At 39.4% G+C, this 23363-nt stretch overlaps 1 protein-coding gene across 2 annotated transcripts in view; it reads left to right on the plus strand.

The window, feature by feature from the left end:
- The window catches only part of PELI2 (pellino E3 ubiquitin protein ligase family member 2), a 201966-nt gene that overhangs the window by 156319 nt on the left and 22284 nt on the right, over window positions 1-23363 (plus strand). For both annotated transcript variants that reach the window (XM_060294844.2, XM_060294845.1), the window contains 2 exons: window positions 12648-12749; window positions 22316-22513. In XM_060294844.2, the coding sequence (XP_060150827.1) occupies window positions 12648-12749; window positions 22316-22513 (300 nt within the window). The remainder of the gene's footprint in view (window positions 1-12647; window positions 12750-22315; window positions 22514-23363) is intronic.

The raw sequence follows: 23363 nt of genomic DNA on the forward strand, positions 1-23363 counted from the left end.
GTTTAAAAAAAAGGTATTAAGTCAAAGAAAGTTTATTTATAATGAAAAGGGATACAACCCAATGAAGACCTAAGAGTTGTGATCATTATGTATCAAATAACAGCATCACTTTCTCTAAGCAAAATGTGTAGGAAACAACAAGGAAAAAGAAAAGTCTTGGGTCGTATGCTTGTAATACGACTTTTACATGCTGAAAATAGAAACTTGTCTTTATACGCACTCACGACTGTTCATATAAGTGTGCAAGTAATATTTTTAAACATAAAAAGTAAAATCATAAATGTACTAAAGAATGGAAAATTGTTCACTTTATTTGGGATTGAGGAAAGCCTTTCTAATTATGAGGTAAAATCTGGAAATGAGAAAAAAAATACTGATGTTTCACTATATAAACTTCTAAAAATAATCTGTATGGCAAAAACACATTAAATAAAGTCAAAAGCCAAATGAGTGGTGGGAATTTGCAGCTCATATCACAGACAATGGGGGTAATATATAAAGAATACCTACAAATCAGTATGAAAAAGACCAAAAGAGTAATGGACAAAGATATAAACAGTTCACAGTAAAGAAAAGAGATGACTTTTAAGCATTTTAAAACACATTCAGCTTCAGTAATGATAATAGAAATGCTTAAAGCACAGTGATATCATTTTCACATATCATACAATACAGACCATAACACTTAATAACTCTCTATGTTGGTGAGGGTAGTGGAAACACCCTCTCATATACATCTGGTGAGAATCTAAATTGGTATCACTTCTACAAAAAGTAGTTCGACAATAACTATCAATATTAAAAATGCACATATCATTTGATCCAGCAATTGTATCTCTAGGAATTTATCCTATAGATATATTCCCCTGTATGCAAATTGAATACACGGATATTCGTTGCAACATTGCTTGTAAAATAGAAAATTTATTTCTTAATTTTTTTGTTAAATAATTTTAAAAGATTGAAAAATCAGGCTATATCTACACATCGAAAAGAATGAGGAGGCACAAATAGGCAGGTGATGCAGACCATTGTACAAGTTGTACTGTAAAGTGAGAGAAGCAGGGGACAGACCTCTGTGGACAGTGTGCTCTCATTTCTACCACCTGTGCTACGTTAGCACAGACACCGATACTCCCTGAAAAGATATACATAGAACTAGTACTAGAGGCGCTCTCCGTGACCGAGGGCTACATTGGAAGGAGCATTCTATTCACTGGTAATGTTTGGTACTCTGTGCACATATTACCCAATTAACAATATTCTCTGCCTTCCAAATCAGTCAAGAATCTGGAGGCCTCTGTAAAATTAAGTATTAAGTTATCTGATAGAGATTATGTTTTAGTCATAAAAATAGCTGGCTGTAATAGTAATTATTATGTGCTGGGCACTGGACTCTGGTTCCTTTACAAACATCATCTGAGTTTTTTCAACAGCTCTTCAAGGCAAGTGTTTCACTTTACAGGTTAAGAAACAGTTTCAGAATACGACCCAAGGACACAGATAACAAGGGCCCTTTTAAGAAGTTCAGTTGAATGAGGCTTGAGGAGGAACATTCAAATGTATATCCAAACTTCTTCCAAAAGCGCGTATGAACGCTTGGGGGAGCAGGGGCAGGCACACATGTTAGGTACATATATGTTTTTCCTTGTACTTCAGCCATTGTCTTACTCAAAGTTTTATATATTAGGATTGGAACCTGCATGATTCTAGCCGGCCTAACATCTTGAAAATGCCAACTGCCAAGATAAATGTTGTCTTTTGAGAGTAAATATCTCCATGTCTCTACATAACTACGACGTGGCCTTATCCAACTGGTTTTACTCCATAGCGAAAATGAGATCCTGCAGCAGACGGGCAAATTTTATATCAAGGCCAAGCCTTAAAAATAAAAATCCAGGGCTTCCCTGGTGGCGCAGTGGTTGAGAGTTCGCCTGCTGATGCAGGGAACACGGGTTCGTGCCCCGGTCCGGGAAGATCCCACATGCCGCGGAGCGGCTGGGCCCGTGAGCCATGGCCACTGAGCCTGCGCGTCTGGAGCCTGTGCTCCGCAACGGGAGAGGCCACAACAGTGAGAGGCCCGCGTACTGCAAAAAATAAAAAATAAAAATCCAAGTAAAATGAGGGGAAAAATTGAGCCTCCCCCCTTCCCGTTTTTTTTTTTCTTTTTAACGTCTTTTAAATGAGAGTTTTTGCTTTTTTCACTATAGGTAATCAGTAGGGTTTTGTATTTCATTTTATTTTGAACCAGGGTAAATTTTAGTCTTTTTATTCTTCACTACTCAAGGGATCGTTTTGACAGCTGATAAACTGGCCCACATATTAAAATAATTATATGGCGGGTCTTTGGATATCTTGGTATAAAATCGATTTGTGTCATATTCAGTTTATAGTATCTGGAAGTTTGCCTGCTCATGGCAACAAATTAAGGCTTGCATTTACTGTTGGCTCACTGCAACACATAGTTCACGGTAGATACCTATGTATTTTCTCTCCAGTGCTCTTTAGAAACAAAATATGCTTTTTTTTACCCAGTAAATGCATGACTTATATAAAGTATATTATTTATAAAAGTATATAAATGGAATTACTGAACTGATTTTACTTTTTCAACATAGTCATTTTGTAAGATACTTCATTTTTAATTCATATTTATTAGGGCTCCTTCTTTCAGTTGGCTTTGTCTCTTGTGGCAAGTAGATCATATGTATGCAGATACTTAAATATTCAGATAAGTAAATGTTAGATGTTGCAGCAGACAGATTCACACCCATCCCTTAAAGCATTGTCCATTGACTGGCTAAATATCTCCTCTTAAAGTTTACCAATTCCTGTTACAGGAGACCACAATTAGGTTTCTCTCTCTCTCTCTTCCCTAGTCTTGTTTGTGTACAACAAAGAGGTAATCTCATCATTGGTTTAATTTTCACTGCAATACTTAGCGTTTCACAAATACATTGCGTCTTTCTTCCGTTCTTCCTATGCCCCTTCTTGCTCACATCTAGAACCGTAAAATGTTCCGAAGCAAATGCATTGCTGTTTTGATGAATGAATTTGTTGGAGGTCAGTTTCTTTATCTCCTACCAGACGAGCGTGACCCCGCATCCTTCCCCAGGTGACCACGGTGGTCCTTGCCACAGGGTTAGACCCCAAGGTAGTCGCCACTTCGGACATTGGACACGTGTGGGCACTGAGATGGATGGAGTGCCAGAGTGCCACCTTGCACTAACAGGGCTGTACCCCTTCCTTGTCCTCTCCTGCTTTGGGGGAAATGTGTTTGAAAAGGGTGCACTTTCAGAGTCACCATTTGAAATAGACCGTCATTGATAGTGACCAGTGCACACATGTGATTGGTAACGTAACCTGTTCGTGTGTCTAGATGTGTGTCCTAGTCACAGCATTGCTCTGTGGGAAAACAGCACATCATCCCTATTTTCCAAAAGACAGGAGACAAAATAACGGAAAGAGGAGATTGCACATTAGGTTAGCTTAGGTTAGGTTTAAAAAGTACAGTGACATAATCTGTACAGACTTGGATCTGAACCTGTCACTTGTTCAGCACTTTGTGATAAACTGGGTGGATATAGAAGTAGCTAAAGCATCTTTGTCCTCAGCCAGCACTGACCTTCCTGGACCCAGGACCAGCACTTGTAAGATGACAAAACTGAGGCACAGAGCATTGAAGTAACTTGCCCAGAGTCCCGCAGCTGGTCATCAGTGGAGTGGGAATCCAGCCTGATCTGTACTGTTAGCCATGCAATATACTGCCTGAATCGAAGGCAGGTTTAAAAAGACAGGAGTTCCTGCCCTCAAGGAGCTTTTCATTCCATCAGTGTAAAGTGGTAAGAATTCCTGGGGCCAGATTTCTGCAAGGCCTGCGGACGTGTTCCTGCCCAGCTCTCCAGCCACAAGCCTTCGGGTGTGTCTTATTCTCCAAACTATATAGGTCATCTCTTGTGACTGGTACCAACGACCAAATCCAGCTTCAGTGTAATTAGGAGTGACTCCAAGTTAGGAACACGTTCTCCTCAAACATTCTCACCCTCTCTGGCATCTTTGTTTGCTCGATTGATTGACCGCGGCTGCCCCGGCACTGTGCATGCACCAGGTTCTCTGCCAACGTTTGTCGAATAGCTCAGTGAGCCGATCCCAGACGGGCGTGGGAGTGGCCCACTGCTAAGTTCAAAGCCATTGCGTCTAACGAATAGGCTTACCACTTTGATTTATTTATCGTACAAGACACCGTTGATTTTGATGAAATCCAAGTTAGCATTTTTCTAACCATTTTTCTAATGGTTCAGGCACCCATTTGAAATATGGCTCCTTGAAAAGAGAGTATTTTAAAGAGTAGGTTTATGCAAAATAAATTATGAATTCCTTTAGCCACCTCCTCTCTTTAGAAATAGCACTCATACGTATTTTATACCTAAATTGACAAGGATGGCAGAGATCTCATCTTCCTTGTAGCAATTTGAACCAGACTGGTTGAGATTTACTGCCTAATTATACTTGTCAGCATGACATAAAAGTCATTAGTTCTGGAAAAACATGTTTTTCATACCAGGATTATCTTTAATTAATACACTCAATATTTAACATATATTTAAAGCTAAACAGAATAGTCATCTCTGAAGCCTGTGTTACGGACCACAAGGAAGTGATGGTAACCCCTTGGGTCAGGAAGCAGTGCTTTAAGTGCAGGTTTATATTTGAGAAGAGACAATGCTGTGTTATACATTGTTCCCTCTGCTTTGCATACAATGAAATCAGTGCTACTGACATGGAGTCCTTCTGTTGATAAATTATAAAGGTGATAACCAAAGACTCCAGTGACATGGTGACAGTGGGTGAGTGACTGAACTAGGATCCAAACCCGGGGTCCAGTGTGTGGTTTTTCTCGACATCAGAATCCACTGGCCATTGATCTCTGCGATGTCCACACATGGTCTTATTCTCCTTTGCTGGAGTACCCGTAAACTTGAAGCTCAGCGGGATACACTGGGTAGTCGTATTGATAAACCATCTGTCGTGAATATTCCCTTTTGCCCCGTGTCCAGACATGTGCTGGATCGTCAGTGGATACTGCAGCAAGGCGAAGCAACGCCAGAGACCTCACGGGGCAGCTGCCAAGCGCCCGTATGTGCTGATACCCTCTAGTTCCCAGCCCCACCCACACTGTCCCAGCATCACAGTGGACACGGGGCTCTGGGTAGTAAAATTAGTCATCAGGTATTTCCAATATGCTGCAGAATTCACAGCAAACCCGTTTATCTGCTCATAGGTGTGCACATTTCTGCTCTAAACATAAATACCAGAAGGTGTTTTTGAACGAAGAAGGTTCCGTTCCTTGGCCCTTTTCAGTCCTATCCCAAAACAGATTCCGTTATTAAGTTTTTCCATACTAATTAACAATGTTGTCCCTATAGCAATCCACCCTGTCATAGAAGGCTTGTATTTATAACCAGAATGGCTGCCAGAGATCAATGTAGTTGTTTTCCATTTTATCAGGTCCTTTCTGTGGTAATAGTTTTGCATATTTATTTAAGTTGTACGATGGGCTGAAATATTAACTTACAAATTAGAGTTAATAGTTAAGGTGGCTGAAAATAAACTTGCCTAAAACATGCAGAATAATTGGCTGGGCAGTCTGTACCTTATCTACTGTGCCTTATTAAAGAGTGCCGGGTTATGGACATCGTTTAGAAGGCTATTGAGAACACAAGCTCATATTATGTTTCTTGGTGGAACCCAAAAGACAAAGGGGTCTCTGGCTCCATGAGTAGACTGTGCAGGACTTTTCCTAGGATTGTCCCTATCTGATGGGCTGTGAGAGCATCTTTGACTTCTTCCTGAGATGTTTCCTTGGAAACTGAAAGATGGGATGTGGTGAGCAGCATCAGAGAATGCCACCATATTCAGACACATGATGCAAAACTCTTCAGAGCAGCTCTGTGAAAACTTGAGATCTGGAAAAGTTTCCTTGAACATGTAAGCATGTAAGAGTGCCAGGTGTCTGGCACTCAGTTTTTTGGGGTTTTTTTTTTGCGGTACGCGGGCCTCTCGCTGCCGTGGCCTCTCCCGTTGCGGAGCACAGGCTCCGGACGCGCAGGCTCAGTGGCCATGGCTCACGGGCCCAGCCGCTCCGCGGCATGTGGGATCTTCCCGGACCGGGGCATGAACCCGTGTCCCCTGCATCGGCAGGCGGACTCTCAACCACCGCGCCACCAGGGAAGCCCTGGCACTCTCTTTTCAGGGGCAAAAAGAACATTAATTCCATCTACTCCCAAGGAGAGAAACTACAGAGGGTGCTGCTGTTTGCAAAAACACATTCCTTAGATTTAGTCCAGTGCTGTGTGGCACAGGAAGAGTAACTGTGGTTCTGTAACAGTCAGCATCCTGGACATCTAGACAAGGGCGATTGTCAAACCCTTGAGTGATTTGGTTCTAAGATATAGTAATAGAAAATATGGTGTGGATTTGGAGAAAAGGAATTTCATTTCATTGGAAACTCAGATTCACACACACACACACACACACACACACATATTACATCCCCTTAAATGAGGCTGGCTCTCGTTTAGTAAGGCATGCCCCATTAACGTACATGCTGTGTGTGGTTTGTCAAAGTTTTACATCATAGCTTCCAACACATCTGGTTGTTTTCTTCTCCTGTCTTCCTAGTATCTCTTCTATTCCTGCTCCAAATGTGTAAGGACTAAAAATTGTCCATGTGACATGCTTTGTCTTCTCTGAAAGGCTTTGAATGCTTTACAGGTGCCTTTTATATGTTGATCTATAAATATTAATTTTAAATACTAATACAAAATTTTCTTCTCAGTCATCCGACAACTGAAGATTATCACAGTAAAAATATATACTTGCTCTAACCACAGACAGCCTCTTCATATGCATTCAGGACCTCATGAGAGTGCCATCAGAAGCACAGCCCCTGCTCTCTGTGAAGGCACCGTGCTACCTATACCTGTACCGTGCCCTGGGGCACAGGGAAGGTGAACACACAAATCACCGTGATGACTTACGTGATAAGTCAGATAAGACAGAAAAGAGGCTCTGGCGCCAGTAGGCCTTGAAAACGGATTGGTCCAGTCGTCTTTAGTTGTGTAGCTAACTACTACAACACTTAGTGGCTTAGCAAAAAACATTTGATTTTGTTGATAATTTTGTGGGTCAGGAATTTGGGAAGAGCTCCCATGGCAGTGTCTCTGGTCCACGTGGCAAATGCTGGGGCAGCTGGCACTGGAGGGTCCATTTCCAAGGTGGCTCCTTCACTCACATGTCTGGGTCTTGCTTCTCCGTGGCCTCCTTCTCCCCACGTGGCATTTCAGTCTCCAAGGCCCTTCTCGTAGCTTGGGCTTCTTGTAGTGTGGTGGCTTCCAAGTAGTTAGGTGTCTTATATGGCGGCTCAGAACTCCAAGAGCAAGTGTTTGAGGGCAGCAAGGGGAAGCTGCAAGCCTCCAAGTCCCGTCTGTCACTTCTGCTGCATTCTGTTGGTCAAGCAAGTTACTGAGGGCAGCCCAGGGTCAAGGGAAGATGAATTAGATTACACCTAATAATCTCCAAAGTAGAAAGTTATGGGCTATAAAGGAGCTGGTTGTAAAACTCCTTTGGGGAATAAATCAGCTTTGTAATTACTGGTTGCCCAACAACTACTTTGTATTTGAGGAGAAAAAGTGAAATGTTGCACATTGTTTATTCTACTTTGTATTTGATTTGTGCCTTAAGGCAGTAAAATCGGTGAGCTTGGCTTTGACTCATGATTAGATTTTAAGTATGACGGTAATAATTAACTGTATCTGGACAACAGTGGCAAGAGAGGGCCGAGAGATGACACGGAGGTTTTAAGTATGAGTGATTGGAATATGGTTACACTATTGACTAAAAGAGGAAACCCAGGAGGAGAAAAAGTTTGGACTGAACAATGTAATGATGCTTTACACTGCAAGTAGCAAAATACCCAACCCAAAGCACCCTAAAACCCCTCATTTTTCTCACAGAAGTAGTCAGGGGCAGACAGTTTCCGATTTGGTTCAGCTCAAAGATGTTGGGGCCCAGTTTGCTTCTCTGAGAGTCTTTTGACCTTCCTTTACTATTGCCTGATGGCCACCTCAGCTCCAGATACCCCTTAATCATCATTCATTTCTTCTATTAACAGAGAAAGGAAAGTATCTTTCTTGATGTCTCCCATTCCAGGAGCTCCACACCAGATTTCTCCAAAGTCCCGCCGGTCAGGATTGGGTCACCTTTCCACATGCTCACTTCAGAGGAGGCTGGGAGAGCTGCTCTTTTCCTTTTCAGACATTGTCATGGGCAGCCACTCAGCTAGCAGGGTGAAGGGCATTAGGTAGGCAACCAACGATGTCTGCCTTAGTGATGAATTCCATTTTCTCTCCCTACACAGTTGATAAAGGCTCACTTAGCAGCCTTATGGAGCTTGAATTAAATGAGCTAACTCATAACTGTAATAAGTTAGTATTTTCTAGAAGCCAGTTAGTTTCTGATCGGGCTTTCTCCCTTTTTTACTTTGTGATTGAACACTAACCCCACAGCTTCTTAATAAAAGATTAGAGTATTTTACTTATACTTTTAATAATTGATTGAAAGCTCTTTGACTTCCATGAATACATGTACCTATCCCATTATGCATCTTGCAGGATTGCCTTTCTGGTATCATTACGTATTATATATCTTCTTAAGTGCCTTATGTATGTACATAGGGGTTTATAAGAGGAAGAAAATTCTGCAGACCTTGTGAACCATGTTTGTTTTAAAGTCTGGAGGCTTGGAGGACTCTGTCAGTTAGTTGAAGTTGAACAAGGACAACCAGTTCTAGCTGTTCCCCTGAATGACAGAGAATGGCTCAGGTGAGCCGCGCCTGTGGCACAAGTAGAGTAACCCTAAGAAAGCATCTTCAACTGGGAAGACAGTGTCCTGGCTCAGAAAGGGCCTTGGTTTGGGCACCTGGGTGGGGCAGTGCTGAACTTCCTAAACCGGATAAAGTTGGAATCTTTCCTTCTCTGGATCTGTAATTGTGTCTAATTTGTAATTGTCCAATCGTGATATTTTTAACCCCATAAAATTCACACGTAATAAATTTGAGCTGAGGGTGTCAGTGTTGGTACCGTTGCTGGTGAAAGGTAAGGGAGAGGTTGAGAAGACCCGAGGAAAGAAGCTCCAAGTCTCATCTTGAATCCGTTGCAGTCCATTCACTCATCTGACTTTCCTTGAAAGCCTGCCACGCCCTCACTGCCGGGGGTGGAGACCACCGAAGACCAGACCTGCCTTTGAGCATGGTAGCGACATAAGAGGGAGTCAGCAACCCTGGCTTCTCATCACAGTAGGAAAGCAAATATGGCCAATCAGTATTGTCTGCTAGGCAAGTTGGTTGGGCTAGCTCTCCTTACCATTTTAAAGCGCTCGGTCTCCATATTTGAACTAGCGTAGTGGAATCTCACTATGTTACAGTAGTTGTGTTGGTACTGAACTCCAGTGAGTGCCAAGAGAAGGCCTTACCTACTCTCCTTTCTGATATTTCAGAAATAGATTTGAAAGCAACTTGGTGCCTTGGGGAGACGTTTATTTCCAAAATAACCTGAAATGATCGACTCAAGTCAGTGAATCTGTAATTTACTAGAAGCTGTATTTCCAAGAGCCATATTTTAAATATTAAATTATTGCTGAAAAATTGATACTTCTAACCCCAAAGAAGCTTAATGCCTCATACACTTGGCAGATGGAAAGCAAAAATTGAGGTCAAGCTTAAACTCTCCTCTTACCTTCCTCCAAATCCCCCAAATCTGGCCCCACTGTAGACTTTAATGCACAAACAAGATCATGTGAGCCCTAATTCATGGCATCAAAGGGAAGTGGGTGCCTTTCCATTTATTTCTGAGGAGCCCGGAGGTGGCCTGGGTTTCAACTGCCCCCTTTTGCTCCAAACCCCAGTCCTGGCTTAAATCCCAGTCTTCTGGGGCCAGCTCATCTCCATGCTTCTCCCCGCTGTGGGTGCAGACTGTTGGCCTCTTTGCAGGAGGGCCTCCCCTCCCAGTTTAGCACTCACAGAGGGAGACCACCGCCGGACTGGAAGTGACTTTGGTGGGTCACACCGATTCTGAAGTTCCTCAGCCGTCCTGCCACAGGGGAGTTCATCACCTGCTGCTCAGAGCCCCCTCCATCTTCTGGGACTTGTTTCTCCCTGTAGGATCTCTGTTCCCACTTCTCCATCTTCCCCAAATCCAGAGGTTTCTAAAATGTAGCGCATAGTTAAGATGTTCCTATTCAAAAAGTCTCAGAAAATGTGTTTTCTTATCCTTCAAAGGGTTCACCTTTCCTAACTCTGCCGATCCACGTTTAAACCACGTTTCAAAAACTGGCGGAAGTTTGAAATTATAATTTGTCTTTAAATGGGCTCAACATTCAAGGTCACCTGGATCCGGCATTCAAGGCCTCGGGGTCCCCACGCTTTCTTCCCTGTTGAGGGCGGCCGGGCAGGGGCTGGCCAAGGTCTTTGTGCTCCCTTGGCTCTGGGTGGTTCCCAGGTATGGCACTGGGCTCGCTCTCCCTATAAATAGTCTTATTCATGCTTATGATAGTCTGGGCCACAAGAGTAGTTTTAGAATAAAACACTCTAGAAGAATTGGGCAACTTAGGGCCTGTAAAATGCATATTTCTGGGGCTTCCCAGAGTGGCATGGAAGCTGCACTAGGTCGTGGGGTGAGCACAGCAGACCTTCCTGGGGCATTGATTTCCCAGCAAACTTGTTTAAATATTGAAAATGTTTAAATGTTAAAACTACAGGCATGTTAAAGAGTAGAATACAAAATTTAGACTAATTTCAAGGTAAAATGTTTCAAGCTTCACTTCTAGATTGCTCTCCCAGACATGTCTAGGGGCTCACACAACTCTCTTCCAGTTAAGGCAACCTTGGTGGAAGTTTGAGAAACACAGTACTTAAGAGGGTACCATCATACAAAAATGTCTAACTTTTTTAAAGGTGTTCTGTTCTGACACTTGTTAACTCCTTCTTTTGCAGATAATTGGCAAACTACAGACATTCTTATTTTGTGTAGTGTGTGCGCCAAGAAAGTTGTGTTTGAGTTGGTGCACTTGTAAATGGAAAACTCTTAAGTGCAACAGATACTTTTTAAGGAACTGTAAAATAAGTTATTGTACAAATAATCACCCCCCTAGTTATCAGTTTTGTAAGTTTGAGTTTAATAAAATTATTTTTAAGTGGGTTTTTTTTACTTAACTATGAAGATAAACAAGCATCCACTTACCTTAAATTGGAAATAATTCTTTATTAATTCGACTTTCAAAAAATGTCACTTATATCAGTACCACTGAATTTATGTGACTCAGACCAATGAAAATTTCAGATTATATTTGTTACTGGAGTTGAGTAGTCTAAGAAGTATTTTTTTTTAGCTTCCTAATCATATTAACTGTATAAATAATTATCATTTCTAATACTTGCATTATCTTAATGAAGCATGTACAATAAAGCATCATTTCAACCATGAAGTTCCTGAAGGCAGATGATTGAAGGACCATGAGATTAACCAGGCTAACTTCAAAGTTGATTTGGAATGTTGTACTATTTATTACTCTAAGCAATTATATTAGTCAAATATAAATGTTCAGAGTACATTTTCATTAGGTGCTGTATGTATGTCCAGCTACTTCCAAATGCTGTCTTAGTCTTTCTTGGTCTTCATACAGTGTGATTGTTCAATAAATGTTTAATAGATAGGCTTATTAAAGTTTTATTTATTATACGTAATGTAAAAGAATGGAAATGAAGGTAGGTTAAAGTTGAACGGACAAGGTAATTGAAATAATTTGGAGTATAATTTAAATAAACTTCTTCGTTAATTTGGAAATTTTAAAGTATGTGACCACAACATAAAATGGGTTGAAATATATCACTATGGAGGAAATAAGAACATCATCATATTATTGGTTTCTGGATTCTTTGAAAAAGACTATTAGCTTTAGTCTAGTCTAAAAATAGAGGCGATAAAACTAACTTAGCTACCTTATTTATTAACTCAATAAATATCTGGGTTAAGCAAGTGCTTATACAAGTTTTCAATAAGATGTAGAACAGAGTATAAGTATGATTATCATTGGCTAAAATAGTGCATTATTATATGGAAGTTTTTATAGAATTTTACTTTTTTTCAATGATTCGTTTACTCTCATAATCTCCATCATGTAGGAAAAATACTATTACAAAATGTTGCTGACTTATCCGTTTCAATGTGAAATAAGAAATTTTAAATCATATTAGTCTGAAAATTCTGTCACTGAGTTAAGGTAACATGGAGAAAGTATGTTTTTCTAGGACTATGATTAAATCAGGTCTTGGAAACTAGTGAGTTAACTTTGATTTGGCTTAAGTAAAATATTGTTCATATTAAGGATGAATATTTGATAAACCCAGTATTATGACTGCTGGCTCCTCTGTAATTCAGGGCACAGCAGGGACAGGCTCTGACCATTAGGAAAATGCTGGCTTGTGTTGGGGTTTTGCTGGTAGAGTGATGTCTCTTAACTACAAACAGAATTGTGGTAAGTTGTTGAAATGAAATTCTAACAAATTTTTATATTTTTTATTTCATTATTAGGCTATCAGCTGCAAAGGTCAACACAGCATATCGTACACTCTGTCAAGGAATCAGACTGTGGTGGTCGAGTACACACATGATAAAGATACGGATATGTTTCAGGTAACATCTTTCTTTTTTCCATGGAAACTTTTAGCACATTTTTCCTTCGATTCTCTATTTTGATATGTAGTCAGAACTTCTAGCACAGTAGTGTTTGGTGATGTCCAAGGGGAAAAAGGTGAGGATAATATTTAAATTGTTCCTATTTGGTTTTCAAAAGACTAAGAAAACACTTAATTCTAAAAATGCAGAAAGAAATTATAAAGACTACATTCTCAGATCTCAGTGCAATAAAAAAGAGACTCTAAAAACAAGAACAAACATTTTTAGAGCCAGCTACTTTTAAAAGTTAACATGTTCAAAATACTTCCTGAATAACACTTGAACCAAAGAGGACATCAAAACTACAATTATAGGCCTTTTAAAAAATAACTGTGGAAACATTTAATAGCATAACTCATGAGATGTGACTGATGTTGTATTCGGAAGAAAATGTAAAAACCTTTAAGTGCTTTTATTATTTGGAAGGAAGGAAGAAACTCAAGGAACTAAACATTGATCAGAAAAAGTTCCTTTTAAAAAATGACAGTAAGAAAGTAGAGGACAGTTTGAGAAGGATAGGTGTTCACTCTTCTCTAAACGTTTGATAGATTTCCCCTGCTTTTGCAGGGGAACTGCTTTTGCTGCATCCCATAGGTTTTAGATTGTTGTGTTTTCATTGTCATTTGTCTTTAGGTATTTTTTTTGATTTCCTCTTTGATTTCTTCATTTATCCATTGGCGGTTTAGTAACATGTTGTTTAGCCTCCATGTGTTAGTGTTTTTTACAGTTTTTTTCCTGTAATTGATTTCTAATCTCATAGTGTTGTGATTAGAAAAGATGCCTGATGTGATTTCAATTTTCTTAAATTTACTGAGGCTTGATTTGTGACCCAAGACGTGATCTATCCTGGAGAATGTCCATGTGCACTTGAGAAGAAAGTGTATTCTGCTGCTTTCAGATGGAATGTCCTATAGAAATAAACTATACTCCAATAAAAATTTTAAAAAAAGAAAGGACAGGCTCAAGAATAGTTTTAGTGGTATATAATTGAAAGTCCAGAAACACATCAAAAGAAAGCAGAAGGAAGGAAATAATACAGGAAAAAATTATCAATTAATTTAAAAAGAAGGGAATTAATAATATATCCAAGATTTGGTACTTTTTTTTTTAATTGAAGTATAGTTGATTTACAGTGTTGTGTTAGGTTCAGGTATACAGCAAAGTGATTCAGTTATACATGTATATACACACAGAAATATATTCTTTTTTCAGATTCTTTTCCATTATAAGTTATTACGAGGTATTGAGTATAGTTCCCTGTGCTATACAGTAGGTCTTTGTTGGTTATCTGTTTTATATATAGTAGCATATATATGTTAATTCCAAACTCCTATTTTATCCCTCCCCCTGCTTTCCCCCTTGGTAACAAGTTTGTTTTCTATGTCTGTGAGTCTGTTCAAGATTTGGTACTTTAAAACAACAGGAAATTAAAATTAAGGCTAATAAAGGGAAAAAGCAAACACAGATTCAACCAGGAGGCTTTGCATTTCTATATGGAGAGTTAAATTATTAAATGATGTTGAAACAAATGTAAAAAAAGTATCGTAGATACATCAAAAAGGGGAAATAGGGAACTCCCTGGCGATCCAGTGGTTAGGACTTGGCGCTTTCACTGCTGGGGCCCAGGTTCAATCCCTGGTCGGGGAAATAAGATCCCGCCAGCCATGTGGTGGGGGCAGAAAAAGGTGGGGGGGGGGCGATAAATAGTTCTGAAAAATAAGAAAACCTGCTCAGCCTCGCTTATAAAAACAGAAATGTGAATTTAGATCACACAGAGGTACCATTTTTCACTTACCAGATTGGCAGAAATCCAAAAGGTTTTGTCAGAGGTGTGGGGAAGCAGATGCTCTCCTACATCCTATAAATTAGTCTGACCTCTATGGGGCAGTGACTTGGAAATACCTATGAAAAATACACAGTGCTTGCACTCTGACTCAGCTTTTCTTTCTAAAGCTCTCCTCTTTCTAGAGATTTACCCCCGAGATACCCCTGCATACATCCAAAATGACATTTTTACCAACTTATTGCTTGCAGCGTGGTTTCGTGGTATAAGATTGCAAACAACCTAAATGTCTCGTGATAGAGGACCAGTTAAGTAAACTCAGGTACAGCCATGCAGTGGAGGCCTCCAAGGCTGTACAGCAGAACTAGGAAAAGCTCACAGCCTCATACAGTCACAAAAAGAGCTCCAAACGTATTTAATGAATTAAAATTAATGATTAAATGTATTGAGGCTTTGATAGTATTATATTCAACTAAGGTTACTTAATGTTAATAAATTAATGTTATTAAACATATTAAATAGCATATTAATTATTAGATAGCAAGTTAGTACAGTTAAATGATTTAGATATGCTTATATGCTTGAAAAGTCTCCAAAAGGATAAACAAGACGTTACTAATAGAGCAGTGGTTTTTGTGGGGAAGAGAACTGGGCAGGGTGGTATCCAGGGAGGTATCCATGCTTTTTTATCTTTGAACCTTGTGAATGTGTTAGCTATTTAAAAAACCTGAACAATCCTATATAGATACATAGATGGATAGATACATAGATGGGTTAGGTGAGTCGCAGTCAGAGATACAGGCATAGTTACTTAAGTGCCAGTACATCAAAAGTAACGTGTGGTATTTAGACACATTATTAACAGTGGTTTTACTCTTCATGCCATTCCATTTTATAATATTCTAAATGTTTTTTTCCTTCTCATTCTCCCAAAGAAAAAGCTCTCCCTAGATAAACATCTGCATACGCTTCCTTGTTGATATTTTTATGGAACTCTGTAATAATTTCTTTCTTTAATACTTTCCAAAGTTATACATCTTGAATATATAAGATTTTTTACTAATGTGTTACATGGGTAGAAGATTCTCAGTACTAAAAACATAAATCCAGAAAATTTTACAGTTGTTGGTAGGACATTTTTTTACCACTTAAAATCAACAAGTTACTGTGGTTGCAAGTTTGTTTCATTGCTATTCTTCAGTGACATGTTGTGACAGAAATGGTGTGTTCTTCACTATTGTGCAGTCACATTCTACTCAAATTGTTCGCTCTCTTTCTTCTCACCTAATGCAGAATGAATTAAAGATTTAGCTGGATCTTTTCAGCTTCATGTTAGTTCTTTTTTTTCCCCACTTATTGTGGTAAGAACACTTAACATGAGATCTATCCTCTTGACAAATTTTTAAGTGCATGATACAGTATTTAACTATTTTAACTGTTGTACAACACATCTCTAGAACTTACCCGAACATCTTGTGTAACTGAAACTTTATGCCTATTGAACAACATCTCCCATTTCCCTGTCCCCGCAGCCCCTGGCAACCACCATTCTACACTCTGTTTCTGTGAGTTTGACTGTTTTAGATACCTCATGTAGTTGGATTCGGCCTTCTGTGATTGGCTTATTTCACCTAGCATAATGTCCTCTAAATTCATCCATATTATCGCATGTGACAAGATTTCCTTCTTTTTAAGGCTGAAGAGTATTCCATTGTATGTATATGCCGCTTTCTCTTTCTCCACTCACCCATTAATAGACACCTCGGTTGCTTCCATATCTTGGCTATTGTGAATAATGCTGCAGTGAACATGGGCAGCAGATACTGCTCCGAGATGTTGATTTCAGTTCTTTTGGATAAATACCCTGAAGTAGGTTTGCTGGGTCACATGGTAGTTTTATTTTTAATTATTTTTTTTTGAGGAAGCTCCATACTGATTTGAACTTCTAAATGCTTTATGCATACCTCCCATTTCATCACACAGAATATTAAAAGACTCAAGATTTAATAAAATTAATAATTTTTTACTGCTTCATCAAAGCACGCATATCCCTCCCCCACCCTTACCCCCTATGAATTCAGCATTTTCTTTAACTGCAAATGCAGGGCGGTGAGGAACACGGTGACCATCAGTATAGTTCGGTGCCGCTGCTTTGATTCCTGCTAAGGCACATCATTGTTTTATCACCATCAGAGCAAATGTCAGCATCTTCATATTTATTATGAAACCATCATATTATGGTTCATATTATGAAACCATGGCTTCATGGACCTGGCCCCTTAAAAAGGCCTCAAGGACCCTCAGAGGTTCATGGACCACACTGAGAAATATACCAGTTTTTACTATACTGACCTCTTAATTTTATAACTGAGAAATCTGTGTCTTTGAAAGAAAAGGTAACTTAACCTAAGGGCAAAGATGGCATTAGTGGCAGAACTAAAGGTTTAGGTCTCCTGAGTTCTCCATTCTATACATAGTACCTACTCAGTAACTTTAAATAAGGCACGATCATTCAAAAGGAATTTATAGACGTATGAAGAAAACATAACCCATTTGTTATTTTTACTAAAATAATCTGATTCCTTTTGCAGGCTAACTGGACATATTGGAGGATTAATGTCAGATCACTCTAAGCAGAGTAGAATTAAGCAACTCTTAGAAGGCCCTGAAAAATCAAGCTTGTTTTAATTTTTTCCTCCTTTTAACAAGTTTACATGTCTAAAACCTACCACTGACAAAAATCACTGAGCAACAGCACTGCAGCATTCATATTTCTCAAGTATGGACCTTGGTGTTGAGGGCTGTTCATTTTAGCCATTACCCATTAAAACGATTTGTAGGTTAATTGAGCATTTAAAAGCAGAACATCAGAATGAACCAAAAACAGGGCCTTGTGCTGCATTTCCCACAGTGGAATCAGATAATAGGCTCAGAACTCGGAAGTACTAGTGCCTGAGAAGGTCAAACCTAGATCTAAATTTAGGAGATGGGTTAAGATTAACAAAATCTGAGTTAATATAGCCAGAATAAGATCTTAGTAATTATTTTCTAGAATAGGGGTAAATAAAGGAAAGAGAAAAGAGCATAGGTATTGAGAAAGTAAAATGTAAAGAAGAATATAGTTTAGAAAAGGAATCAAAGGCAAAGACGATTCTGATCTTGGGGCGTTAAGGAAACTAAGCAGGTCCTGAAACCAGAGTTAGCGGTCATTTCCCCCTCTGGTTTCTCAGTTTCATATGCTTCAGACCTAAGTGCTGCAATGCCTTATGTTTGGTTTTTATGGTTTGGTTTTTTGTTTTTTTTTTAGTTAGTTTATAGTAGTTCTAGATGGTAACATTTCATTAGCATCTATTAGTTGAGAAAAATGTTAAAGAATATTTTAATAATTATTTCCTAAAACATTGTACTCGTGTGTTTTTGTGTCTCACAGGCTCACAGGGTTCAAGCTCACTGTCATAATCCTCCATTCATCAGTTTCATTTCTTGAGCACCTACTGTGTCAGATGCTCATCTAGTCACTGGAGGTAGACAGCTCCCCTCTCATGGAGCATATATTCTAGACGAGGCAAAGAGACCACAGATAAGCCAGCAGTGCCAGGGCCCCAAGGCGGGAGCAGAGCGAAGGAAGATGGAGGTAACATGAGATGAACTCGGAGAGGTAGGCAGAAGCCGGGAGAGTAAGGGGCCTTTAGGCCAACTAAAGACTTTGGGTTTTATTCTAGGAGTTTGTTGGAGGAATTTAAGCAAGGGAGAGAGAAAATCCAACTTATATTTTGTTACGATATCTCCAACTACTGTCTAGAGAAAAATGTAGGAGGCAAGTGTGAAAACAGGGACACCAGTTTGGAGTCTAAGGCAGAGCAATCCAAGTAAGAGCTGAGGGCAGCTAGAACTAAGGTGGGGAAACGTGCAGGGACTGAAGATGCATTTTGGAGGAAGAGTTGATAGAATTTACACGAGGTTAAATGTGGGTGTGGAGGAAAAATCCAGGGTGATTCTTGGGTATTGATTTTTTAGCTTGAGCAAATTGGGTGCCAGTCACTGACATAGGGAACCTAGGGGTTGAAGAGGATCCAGTGTAACATTTGAAACATGTTACATGTGAGATGCTTATTAGAGATCCACGTGGAGATTGGGTCTGCTAATCTGAAGCTCAGGGAGAGATCAGGGCTTTGGGGCTAAAATGGGATTTGGTGAGGTTATGTGGGGGAGAGAACAGAAGGGGAAGGGAAAGGGGCTGTTGGCCAACTAGCCTGGAAAGGTTTCATTAACTTAATACCAGGTACAGATATACCAGGACATGTAAGCCCTGGAAACCTCAGCAAGCGGGGTTTCAGTAGAGCCGTGCTGAGAGTTGGAGTGGCTTCAGAATGGGTCACGGGGATGAGTAAGGAAGCAGGGGGTGGTAACTGGTGGCAGGTTTTTCCGAAAGTATTGCCATTAAATGAATCCGAGAAATGGGGCTATAGTTCGAGAGGTGCTCTCAAGCAAAGGAAAACATTTTCAAAGATGAGAGATGAGTCTAGAACGGTGCTATTCAAACTGCCCAGCCAAGCAGTGAAATGTCTGTTAACGGTGCAGGAGGAGACAAGTAAGGAAATCGAGAAGGAACGCGTTTGGAACCTTGTAATAGCAGTTTGGCATTCCTGAAACATCCATGCAGATGATCATTCTTCTAATACTCATTTTTGTTATATTTTTAAAAGCTATTAAGTGACAAGTTGAAATTTTAAAAACTAACCAAAAAAGTGTTTGATAGCTGACAGTGTGATCCAGTAATAGAGAGAAATTGATCATTTCAGGAGTAAAATCCTTGGAAAGGGGAGAAGAGTGGGATGCCAAGCACGCGTGGAGAGATTGGTCATGGATAGGAGCAGCAACAACTCATCCTTGTCATAGGAGGGAAGTGAGAAAATAAGGTTACAGATGCAGGGACGAGGGTAGGACTGGTCCAGGAAAGGTGAAGGAGGACCTTTTGGGTGCTTTCACACCATTTTACCTGTGCTGACTTTGACTGACAACCAGGTAAACCCAGACTTTTCTCATATATGTACGCAACTGGAAGTGCCAAATGATGCTGTATATATGCATATCCGTCAGCAGCAGGGAGTAAAATTCTCCCCATGGCTACTATGTGAACATCAGATGAAATGCAGATACATCATGGCTGGTCCACATGACTACCCTTAAAATAACGTAGAGTTGATCCAATAGTCAAAAGAAAGGACAGGCTCCAAGTCTTCCACATTGGGTGAGGTTTCATTAGGAAAGTGGCTTAGATTTTTTTTTTCTTGGCAAAAGCAACATGAGGTTTGTGTCCTAAAGTATAGAAATATGCTAACACTCTACAGGTTAGATTTAAGTGGAAGTGACTTGATAAACAAATATTAAATGACCAGTCAGGTTAAGTATCATGTCTTGAAATAATTGATCTTAGCAGTATGTTCCAGTTGGAATAAAATGTCATGTTTTACAGGCAATTTCAGTTGATTCATCAAGACATTAATTTAATACATTGGGATGATATCAGAATGGCCTTTCTTGAAGAGAGTAATCTCTATAGACAAGGAGTGGTTGTGTGACATTCTGCTGGAGCATGGTTTTAGCTTTGAGCTTTGAACAGAGTTTGAAAAGTCTTCGCCCTCTTCCACGGAGGTGACAGAAATTAGATCATAGCCTGTGTCTTTGTGAGAGCTCTGGGTTTTGTGTGGTGACCAGGCAATTTTAGAACTTCTCACATTTTACTCCTAAGTCTTCATTGGAATCGAGGTTCAGGACAGATTTGTTCCTGAGTTTGGAGTAGTCTCCTGTATACTTTCCTATATTTGTGAAATATTTTGCAGAGTATCTTACTTTTCTAATTAAAAAAAAAAAACCTAAAGTGAAATAAACAGAAAAAGACAGATGTGTAATATCACTCCCATGTAGAATCTAAAAAACAAAAATCAAAATCATAAAAACAGAGAGTAGTTACCAGGGGCTGGAGCGGGTAGGGGGGCACATGGAATTGGGGAGATATTGGTCGAACAGTACAAACTTCTGGCTGTAAGATGAGTAAGTTCTCCGATGTAATATACAGCATGGCGATTGCAGTTAATAATACTGTACTATATACTTGAAAAAGAGAGTAGCTTTAAAAAAAGGTTTAAAAACATTCAGCAGTCTGAATCAGTAGAGCTTCTGAGTTACACATCCAGCTTTTGAATGAATCTAGCAGAGGGAAGGTTCTGCAACTTTAGAAAGATAAATCGTATGATATGATTTTACAATCTCTCTAATTCAAGTTTTATGTTGCATTTTTTAACAAGTTACATGTTTTCTAAACCTGTATGTTCAGGCAATAGGCATCTATTCAAGGTGATAAGTTTCAGTGAACCCCATGGTTTAGTTTATTCCAGGCACATTTCAATAGGACAAGAAATTAAGCGTTGTAAAAAACAAAAGAAATAGATGTCTGTTGTCTGTTGGTTTAACAGAGATAGTCCGTGCATGAAAATGTGTATGTGAGATTTACAAAATAAATTTAATATTGTTCCAAAGCAAACAGACCTAAATGATGCAAGATATATACATTTTGTTATATTTATTTCACCTTTATTCATTTGGACAAAAAAGAGTACTACACTGCTTATGTTTTAGATAGAATTTTGAGATCAGGATAAAGATACCTGGGAAATTGACTTTGGAGGCCTTATACGTACACACTGGGGGTTCTGTCTGTTCCTTCCATTGACAATTTCAGAATCAAAGTCACTTGTTAGGAGAGAACATTAATATCATATTTAACAAGAAATGATTTGTTTACATATAAATTATTCTAGTTTAAGACGTATCTTTGGCATATATAACATTTATCACTGTTTCCTACTTAGAGATTCATAGAACATCATTACATAGACGGTTTAATGTTTTGTTGTGAGGATTTCCTTACCTGTAAACAAATACTTCCCAGTTCACAGGACACAGCAGTACCTGTCTTATTTGGATTTAGTGAATATGAAAAGCTTTGTTAGAACTCTAAGATCATGCTAATGAAATATATTCTTTCTGGCAGCATTTAAATCTTACCAAGGAAAGTAAGCCAATAAAATATTATTGGCCACTTTTTAGACTTTCCCAGGACAGTTTTTTTTTAAATCCAAAATTGAAATGTTAGGATCAGCTTTTTAAATCTTTCATATGACTGCATCTCAGACTTTGAGCTGACCTGTATAGCCCTTTACATCACTCTCATTTACGCTGAGTGACAGAAATAGGCATTGGGGTCTCATGTCTGAGGTAGGGCTTGTTCTCCCTCTGTGCCATGAGTCACTGGTGGATTCACTTAGTGTGGAAAACCAGTCCCTGGAGCTGGGCAAGAGTGGCGGAAATAGGGCTTATGTTGGCTGGCTTCCTTTAAAATCTTGGGGGTTTTCCCACCTGGAAATACAAGAAAAAAAAAATGATTTTCTATGAAAGTAATAAGTAATGTTTCTACCTGATCAGAAACCTGTTTGGATTGAGATCTATTTTCCTCTAGAATAGAAAATTGGGTTATTCTTAACATTTAAAATCTTATGGTTGGTTACCATAACATCTCCCTTAAACAAGAAAAGGAGCAGACTGAAGATTTTTTCATTAAATTCCGACCTTCATAGTAGAGATGATGAATGTTAAAGGATCCTGAACACTCATTTCATGTGATGAATGTGGTGACATCCTATTTTGCAAGTAGATCCTGAGTATAATTTGATTTATTTAGGTGGGCAGATCAACAGAAAGCCCTATTGACTTCGTCGTTACAGACACAATTTCTGGCAGTCAGAACAACGACGAAGCGCAGATTACACAGAGCACCATATCCAGGTTTGCCTGCAGGGTAGTCTGTGACAGGAACGAACCGTACACAGCACGCATATTCGCAGCCGGATTCGACTCTTCCAAAAACATATTTCTTGGCGTAAGTACTATTAATCAGTATGTTGTTTCTAGAAAAACACCCATTATCATCATATATAACATTTAATTGTGGCCAAAAAATTTGCCTTGCACAATGCTTCTGGTGAGATTGTAGTTTTCATACAGCCAGCTTGAAAAGCTATCATTAAAAATCTGAACATAATTGTCGTTACTTGTTATTTGTTATATTTGCTATATTAACTATAATATGTACAGTAATTAACTTTTGTAAAGTATGTGTATTAACATACATAATGTATTTCAGAAGGAAAATGGTCAGATCTAGATAATCGGGGTGCAAAAGAAAATGTTATTCCTTTATTCATTCAAAAAATTGTTACGTAGTGTTTGCTTTGTTCCATATTGGGTGTAACAGATGTGATATCACAAAGAACAAAACAGACTAAAAATATCTCCCTTCATAGAATGTCCATGTAAATAAAACCCCACAGTTTTAGTGAATATCCAGTTTTAATATAGTCCCCTTTTTGAATCAGGATGTTTTTGCGGGGGGCGTGGGGGGAGAAAAACCTCACTTTAAAATGGCCTAAATAGTAATAAAAATGTATCACGTTGCAAGAAGCGCCCAGGAAGGCCAGCTGCAGGCTTGGTTGGTGCAGTGTTCTGTGACATCCGGGGAGCCAGGTTCATTCCATCTTGCCCTCTGCCTCTGGGCACATCAGCTTCCTCAGGCGAGGTCCTGGCGGCGGTGGGATGGCTCCTGCACTTCCACCAGCCCCCACAGCATGACAGCTTCCCGCTGAAGAAAGGCAGCAAAGGCACTGTTTCTTCCTCGTCTCTTTTAAAGAACCAAGAAACCTTTCCAGGAAGCTTCCCAGAAGGACTCACTC

Source organism: Globicephala melas, chromosome 2 (assembly GCF_963455315.2).
Source record: "Globicephala melas chromosome 2, mGloMel1.2, whole genome shotgun sequence".
Taxonomy (NCBI): Eukaryota; Metazoa; Chordata; class Mammalia; order Artiodactyla; family Delphinidae; genus Globicephala; species Globicephala melas.